An 8,088-nucleotide genomic window follows, 5' to 3' on the forward strand; every position below is an offset into this window, starting at 1 on the left:
AGATAAGAAAGAGAATGAAGGAATGGAAATAAAGGCCACAGAGAAATACAGATTTGATTAACTAAGAAAGTAGCTCAGGGTATAGATTTGTTTTTTGTTTTGTTTTGTTTGAGAAAACAGTAAATTGCTGTGGCTACCTAAAATATAAACTGCAGAACCACTTAATCCAGAAATGAAGGTGATAAAATGCATCACATCAAAGTTCGTAGAGGTTAAAACTGAAACTGTAATAAAGAAGAAAACATTTGTGCAATACACATGCTTGCTATGCATCCATTCTTCACAGCTTATCCACTAAAAGCCAATATGAAATAAATATATGAAAAAAAAACACATTTTAATACATTACCTTTGAGTCTAGTAAATAGTTGTAAGGCATAAAAATAATATCCGCCTGCTGCTTCAGGCTTCGAGAGAGATAATAAGGACAAGCTCTGTTTAAGAAAAAAAAAAGTAGCACAGGTTATTAGGTAATACTTCCAGAAATATTAGAATGCATCCAACATTCCTGTTTTATGTTTCATGCTCTCAGTGATTTCTGATCAGCTTCTACAGGAACTGAAAATGACATGCTTGATTTTAGGGCAAATGATTAGCTCTACTCATACAACTCATCTAAAAAGAAGCACAGAAAATAATGCCTAGTTGTGCATACAGCTCAGAAAAACAAAGAGAATAAAAAGAAATTAAAGAAGAGTGGCATTCATTACTCCATTATCCTTTCAACCGTGAAAGCTAAAAGTAAATGCTGGGCTAGATTATTTTATCTCAACAAGTCAGTCATCTCATCCTCTTAAATCTGAAAGGCAATTGCAATATTTGTCATATCAGATAATATTGGCAGCCTCTACTCAAACGAGAATTAAAATACTGGTGAGCCTGACGCTGATCTGACTCAGTCTTTACAGAAGTAAGAATTGAAATAAACTGCTGTGTGATGAAAACAGCTCTAATGTAGATAAGATTTTGTTGAAAGCTGTCTCTGTGCTTTTTTATTTATTTATTGTGCTTTTATTTATCCGCTTCACTTTGCTCTTATTGCTGCTCTGCTACTTTAGTGTATGTCCAGTTCATACCAAGGCATTAATAAAATTAATCTGATGAACAGTTTTCACCAATGAGGAGGAGGAAAATCAGAGGGAACATTTACCTATGCTTGCTTCCATTTTTAATCAAGTCTTCAATATCCATGATCGAGTTGACCAGTTCTTTTTCTGTACTCTTTTCTGTGAAAAGTTATAACATTACAACCACAAACTTAAGTAAAAGTCATAGAATATCCCGAGTTGGAAGGGATCCAAAAGGATCATCAAGTCTGACTACTGGCTTCACAAAGGCTCACCCAATTAAAAACAACAAAAAAAAATCATGTTTGAGTGTCCAAACACTTCTTGAACTCCAGTAGTCTTGCTACCATGACCGCTTCCCTGGGGAGCCTGTTCCAGTGCCCAACAACCCTCCCAGTGAAGAACCTTTTCCTTTACAAGACAATATCACACAAAGATTTGTTGTTACCTGTTACCACATTCATCCACTTCTTACTATTTGGTTCTTGAAAGACATTAATGCAGAGCAAAACTCACACACGCATGCATATCACACAAATAGGGCTTTATTTCCACACCCAAACTCACCTTCTACGTTGTTATAAAAATGGCAAGAACGAGTCATCACTTTCATTCGGCACATATAGATCTGTAAAATATCACATATTTTATCCAAGAGTAGCACAGCTTGCCAAGTGTTGAAAAGCAAGTTAAGGGGTAAAGAGTTATTGGTTTTCTGTAATGCCAGCTAATAAATATATGGTAGTCACAATTCTTTAGTCTTAAAAATATGAATCCCTCTGTTCACATTAAAAGTTACATTCTTTTTTTCTGTGGCACAGAACACTCACAAGCTTGGAAGGAATTTGGTTATATTTTGCCACAAATATTTTTCACAAGAGTAGTCTTTTATATTACTTGTAAAAATAACAAGCAAAGCAATCACTGAAGCATTACTTCGAAATTGTTACTGCCATTGAAAAACACTTCAGTGGTAGACCAGACAGTAAACTGCAAACCATTAATCATCTCTCATGTTCTATACAATCACATCGTCCTCTGGATGGAAAATGCTACCAAAAATGCAGAATTAAATTTTGCACAAATAAAAATAGATACGGCAAGTTCCTCCAAATGCACAAAAAACAATTCACTACAGCCTAATAATAAAAACAGTGTAATAAAAGAATGTTAAAGTTAGAATTACACGCTTTATGTCAATAAATAATAATAATAATAATAATAATAATAATAATAATAATAATAATAATAATAATAATAATAATAATAATAAAACAAAAACAAACAGAATCACATGTTCTTATTATGCTTATTTTCACCTGCACGTGGTTGCTCTCTTGTCGTTTCACTTCACTATTGATGCAAAGCTGCTCTCTGGAACCCAAAACACATACCTTTGGCCTGTTCAAACAGAATACACAAAATTGATATTAAAAATAGAGCAAGAAAAAAGAACACAGTTGTACATGTCTAGACTGAGTCTAATAGCTCAAATGTGAAAAGTTCACGAGAAATAGACGAGCAATAAAACAAGGGTCAGAATCAGAATCAATAAGAGCATGTTTGTAACAGCTACATACATTTATTTATTTGATTTTATGGTACTATATTTCTTCTGGTAACAGTGGGAGGTAATGAGTAGCAGCTTACATCATCCACTGTAGAATCTGGGTTCTGTTATGACAGTTCAGCCAAATAAGCTGGGGCTGTCACCTATTACAAGCCATTCAAGAGGCAGCAGTCACTGTTATAAAAAGATTACTGCAGGAATTAATGCTCTATAATCGTTCATAACACTTTTCTTCCCTCCTTATTACAAGGTTGTATCTTCACAAGGAGCATATAAACCAATTATTTCTGCAGATTCAAAAAGCTCAGTTGCACTCTGTCATTCATGCCAACAGCTGAACGCTGTGACTGACATTGGTACAACAAAACAAATTTCTTCCTGAATTTACTTCATTCTTAAGGAGTTCAACTTTGTAATAGCTTCCCACTATCTTAAAAGGGGGAAAAAAAGGAATATTAGAAGCAAATATGTGAAATAAAGAACCAAAAACAGACTGAATTCAGGAAATTCTAGGACTGAATAAGAATAAAAATATATCAAAGAACTCCAGGTTGTACATATGCACATTAACAGAACTACATTTCAGCGAGTATCTTTTTTTTATATACATTCATAAATTTATATGTGCATATATTCAGACAACAATTAAAACAGGGATTTTCTCCACCTTCTCTTTGAAAAGCAGCATTATCCTAAATTGTAATTACCTGTAGACTGTGTTCTTTAATTCATTAATGACCTGCGTAAGTTGTGAGTGTGTTCTGGATGCATAAATTATTTTAGGAATGTCCGTGTAATAAGCTGCCAAACAGAGGGGAAACAAATCAGAAAAACATTATCAACACACCAAGAAGAACACAAGATTCTATTAGTCTCCCTTCCCAGCTGGTGCTATTGGTAACAATTTGCCTTGTAGAGACAGCAAGAACTTTTGTCATACAACTATTCACACACACAAAATGAGCTAAATGGATTTTGAGTGCTCTAAGAAAATTAAAAATACACAGAACACCTTTGAAATCTGTAAAACAGTGTGAAACAGCACTGCAGCTGCTGAACAATGCCCCCATGGCTTTTATAATTCCATACTTTCTAGGAGTGACAGATAAAAGCAAGCGTTCACTAACATTCCTGCATCATTGTGTGATTCTCGCTGAGGATAAAAACCAAAGTACGTACCTGGGACATCAGCATCTGTGGTAGCGTTACCCCAGGATGACATGGGCCTGTCTGGAAAGAGCTCGACTCCATTCATACGCTGGGCAATTTTGCGGGCTGAGATAGTATCTTTAAAGTGCTCCCGCCAGGCCAGGGTGGAACACAGCAGGCAGAGGGTCTTTCCTGTGCCTGTAGGGCTCTCCAGAATGCCATTTACCTTCTGTATTGAAGAGAAATAAAAGAAATAAAAAAAAAGAAAAAATAATGAATAACTAGCCACGAGATTCAATCAGAACATGTCGTTGTGCTAGACTATGTTTTCCTCAGTAAAAGAGCAATCACTATCTGGTAAACTACACCACACAAAAGAAACATACGTACTTCACACAGAGCTTTGATAAATGCCCAACCTGCAGGGCACTCCAATCAACTTCGTAAAGCCCAACCTATTAACCTCTATTTAGCAGAAGAACTCTCCACTCCTGGAGCCACTAGAATGAATTATATTTCAGCTAAAAAGACATGAAGGTATTTGATGCTATTGCAAAAACCAGAAACAGGTCAGATTGCAGACTGCTTATTCCCATTAGAATGAAGACTACGCCTCATGTCACAGCTTAGGCAGAACATTTTGCAAGCAGGTCCATTTTTAAACACCCGATCTTACTGAATATTACAATTTAAAGTGCAAAGCAATGTTACAGTTTACAATACTACTCACTTAGTATTCCCTTACCGTTCCAGGTTAGGATAAAATATCCTAGCTACGATTATAGTGACCATCACCTGCACATTGCTGAGTATTTAATAACTGTATGCTAAAATAAAAGTAGGAGTGAAATCGATTTTAAAAAGGTGGTATGCAGGAGAAGTAAAATAGTCAGAGAAGGTTTTAAAAAGGCATCATACAGACAACAGAAAGGAAACCTGAATACCGATGGTTTCTTAGCAAAGGAACCAAAGTGCATGAAGGAAGCAAAGTGACCCAGGCAGGCACCGAGGCTTGTCACATGGTCTGAATTTTTGGGTTGCTCTGTGTGGTTCCAGGAGCTGGGCTCGATGATCCCTGTGGATCCCTTCCAGCTCGGGATACTCTGTGATTCCTGGGGGCAGAACTCACCTTCTGCAGGCACTCCAGCACCTTGGCCATGTACACCTCCTGGCACTTGTACGGCTGGAAGGGGAAATCCACCGGGACGCCGTTCAGCGTGATCCTGGGCATCCTCGCCGAAGGGGGGCCTGCAGCGGAGAGCAGCCTCATCACCCGCCCCGCGCCCCGGGCCTGCCCTGGGGGAGCGCGGACACCCGGGACCGGTGCAGCCAAGAGCCTCGGGACCCCCTCTCCCGCCCCCCAGCCCCCATTCCCGTTCCCGATCCCGTTCCCGGTCCCATTCCCGGTCCCCGGTCGCGGTCCCATCGCGGTTGCCATGGCAACGCACCCGGAAGCGCCGCGCCCGCCGCTCACCCTCCGTTCCGCCGTTCAGAATCCCCGCGCCTGCCTCACGGCCTCACTTCCGCCCCGTGCGTCCTTGCGCCACTTCCGGCGGGGCGCCACCGCCCGGCCTGCGCCGTTGCCAAGGGAACGGGGCCTTGTGGGGGGGGGGCGCTGGCTGGGCCCTGAGGGGTTGGGGTCGGGGGCTTTGGGGGCTCGGGGCCTGCCCGTCCCGGGGTCTTCTCGTCCCGCCGGGCTCTGCTCCGAGCCCCTCCGCCTCAGAGAGGCCGTCGAAGGGTTTTTGTGCGTGTAGGGGTCCAGCAAAGCGCGCAGTGTGGGAATAAATGCTTAGGAGCGGGGTGTCTGTGTCCCCGGGTTTTACAAAAGCAGGGTTTTGTGAGGGGGGGGGGAGGTGGGAAGCCAATGTTTCCTGCCCGGCTGCGTCACCGCAGCTCCCCACACGAAGAACACGAAGAGATGAAGAACAGGAGGCGGCTTGTTTTTACTGTGATTTTCCCTACTAAACAAAACAAAACAAAAAAAACACTACCCCCTGCTAAGGGTAGCGTTCGTATGCAGAAGTGTTCAAATATTTAAAATTGTCCATCAAAAGGAGCAGACCTTAAATGCAAGCGTTACATAATCTGATCTCTTTCTCAAGTTTCTGGTATATTCTGTGTTTTCCCTCTGTTCAGGTACAGGTTTGCTGGTGTGTTTTGGTTGGCAGCCTTTAAATTCCTTGAGCTGAACTCGCCTGGCTTGAAAATTGTCTTTAATCATAGCTAATGGGCTACAGAGTTTTGAGCTATTCTTTCAGTGCTTCACAGCGCTCCGTGCTAATGTAACAACTGATTTTGTTCGTGTTTCTGACCGTGTGAACTCTTTAACTCGATACCCATCGTGCCAGATTAAGCAGCAAATGAAATGACTTCGTAAAAACTGTAAAATGCCATGAGAGTGAATGAGATTTATCATGGAGAATAAAGGTGTAAAACTGATCACAGATATATGGAATATTGTCATTATTTCCTTTAAACACAGCTTTACTACGCTGAAGCATAATATCGGTACTGCATCAAATCCGATTATTTTAACTGCTATTTAAGTAATGTTGATTTAAGCAATATTACCTTTAGAGAGAAGAGCTGGAAGGCAACCAAGCCCAAAAAGGAGCGTGAGTCAGCAGATGTGCCAGTGTCCAGGGGCAAATGAGTCAGCACTGGCTGAGTGCTCCTTATCCTTCTGGAGGGTGGTTTCTCTGCACCACTTACCTTACTTGACCAAGTCTGCAGTGCCGGCACCAGCAAGCCTGTCGGCGCTGCACCCGACCATTCAGAAAACTAAGAGAAAAAAAAATCTTGTAAGTTTAGAGAGAAAAGATTTTGCAAGTTTAGAGAGATACATTTTTTTTCTCAGTTAAGTTTGCTGAAGAATTGTGAAGGTTTACTGAAACTCTTTACTTTGTGACACAGACAGGGCAAGTAAAGGCATTGGTTTTATTCCTAGACTGTCACGCTGGTGTCTGGCTCCCTAGGACAAAATCCAAAGCAAGAGTTTGGAGAAGGAGGAAGAGAGAGAAAAGGAAGGTTTTAAAGTAAAAAGAAAGGTCAGAACAGTGATTATACGGCAGGCCAGTCCCAACACCTCTAGCAGTCTCTACATGCTAAGACAAGGAAATACAGGCTTACTGGGGTTCCTCCCTGCTTGCTCAAATTAGGGGATGGTGATCTTGGATGAACATTTTTCATTTGAAGTTGTGCTGTCAAGGAAAGAAATGTACAAAAGAAAAACCTTGGAAAAGGTGATCCTGAAACTCTGTAGGAGAGTGGGTGTGTGAGTGACTGAACTGCAGAGAGTCCTGCAGGCAGAAGGCTTGTACAGAGCAGGAGTACAAAGGGGATAATCCTCAGTTCTGTTCAGAGGCCACCCATACAGGATTTCCCTCCCCAGACAAGCAAGAATCTTGAGGAACGGGGCAAGAGAGTTTGAAGAGCAGCAGCAACTGACCATAAAAGTGCTGCTCTTGGTGGGAAGGATATTTTTCTCCTTTCAGATAGGAGAGGATTGAGTTGCCATGCCTTGTCCTTCTGGGGATATGTGATGGTTCCCATAGAAACCATCTAAAACTTTTGTTTGGCCACATAATTATTGGGTTCTTTTGAGTCCAGATAATCCAGAGCCTTGCTGTCTCTCCACTGTTGGAAAACAACAAAACTGCTTTCCTCTTTGACGCTCCAATTTTCACACAATCATCCCGTCATTAGGAAAGTAAGTAAATGCCCGTTTCGCAAGCTGAAGCAGATGGGATTAGTGACCTGGTGGAAGCTGTATGGCAATCACTAGACCATTGCTCACAGCTTCATGTTTTCAAAATTTCTTCTTCACCATTTGTAGTTGCTCAGCCATCTGCCTTTGCGCTGCTAACTTTTGTACACGTGCTGCCAGTTGGAGCTGAGCGCCCCGGGGTGACCTGAATTCATGGCTTGCCTTACACCTTTATGCGACTGAATTAGCACAACTCCTCTTCCCCATCCAGACCCTTTGTACGACTCGACCTCATTTCTCAAGTGCACATGATAGATACTAAAGAGGAAACTTCAGACTAACCCTGTTGTTTCCCTTGCCTTCAGGGAAACGCTTTCCTGATTTAGTGCTGGTGTTGTCACAGGTTTCTCTCTCTCAATTCTTTTTCTCCTTGTATTATTTAACAATTTCAGGGGGTTTACTGCTGCCCTATCTGGAATTTTTATTATTTCTTGCCAACTAAGGCAGCTTCTCCCAACTGCAGGCTGCCAATGGTGCTGGAAGGTCTCATGACTACAGTATTGCCTGGTAAGGTATTCGTCTCCTGTACTGCAGTT

The 8,088-nt window shown here is 41.4% G+C and overlaps 1 protein-coding gene across 1 annotated transcript in view; it reads right to left on the reverse strand.

Moving 5' to 3' along the window:
- RTEL1 (regulator of telomere elongation helicase 1) overlaps window positions 1–5,278 on the reverse strand; it is a 45,597-nt gene extending 40,319 nt beyond the window's left edge. Inside the window, exons 1-8 of the mRNA XM_032198640.1 lie at window positions 5,261–5,278; window positions 4,916–5,034; window positions 3,817–4,015; window positions 3,345–3,438; window positions 2,387–2,468; window positions 1,635–1,695; window positions 1,151–1,226; window positions 350–434 (exon numbers count right to left, since the gene is read on the reverse strand). Of these exons, the coding sequence (XP_032054531.1) occupies window positions 350–434; window positions 1,151–1,226; window positions 1,635–1,695; window positions 2,387–2,468; window positions 3,345–3,438; window positions 3,817–4,015; window positions 4,916–5,017 (699 nt within the window). The 5' untranslated portion in view covers window positions 5,018–5,034; window positions 5,261–5,278. The remainder of the gene's footprint in view (window positions 1–349; window positions 435–1,150; window positions 1,227–1,634; window positions 1,696–2,386; window positions 2,469–3,344; window positions 3,439–3,816; window positions 4,016–4,915; window positions 5,035–5,260) is intronic.
- Between the last annotated feature and the right edge of the window lie 2,810 nt (window positions 5,279–8,088).

Source organism: Aythya fuligula, chromosome 16, assembly GCF_009819795.1.
Source record: "Aythya fuligula isolate bAytFul2 chromosome 16, bAytFul2.pri, whole genome shotgun sequence".
Lineage (NCBI taxonomy): Eukaryota > Metazoa > Chordata > Aves > Anseriformes > Anatidae > Aythya > Aythya fuligula.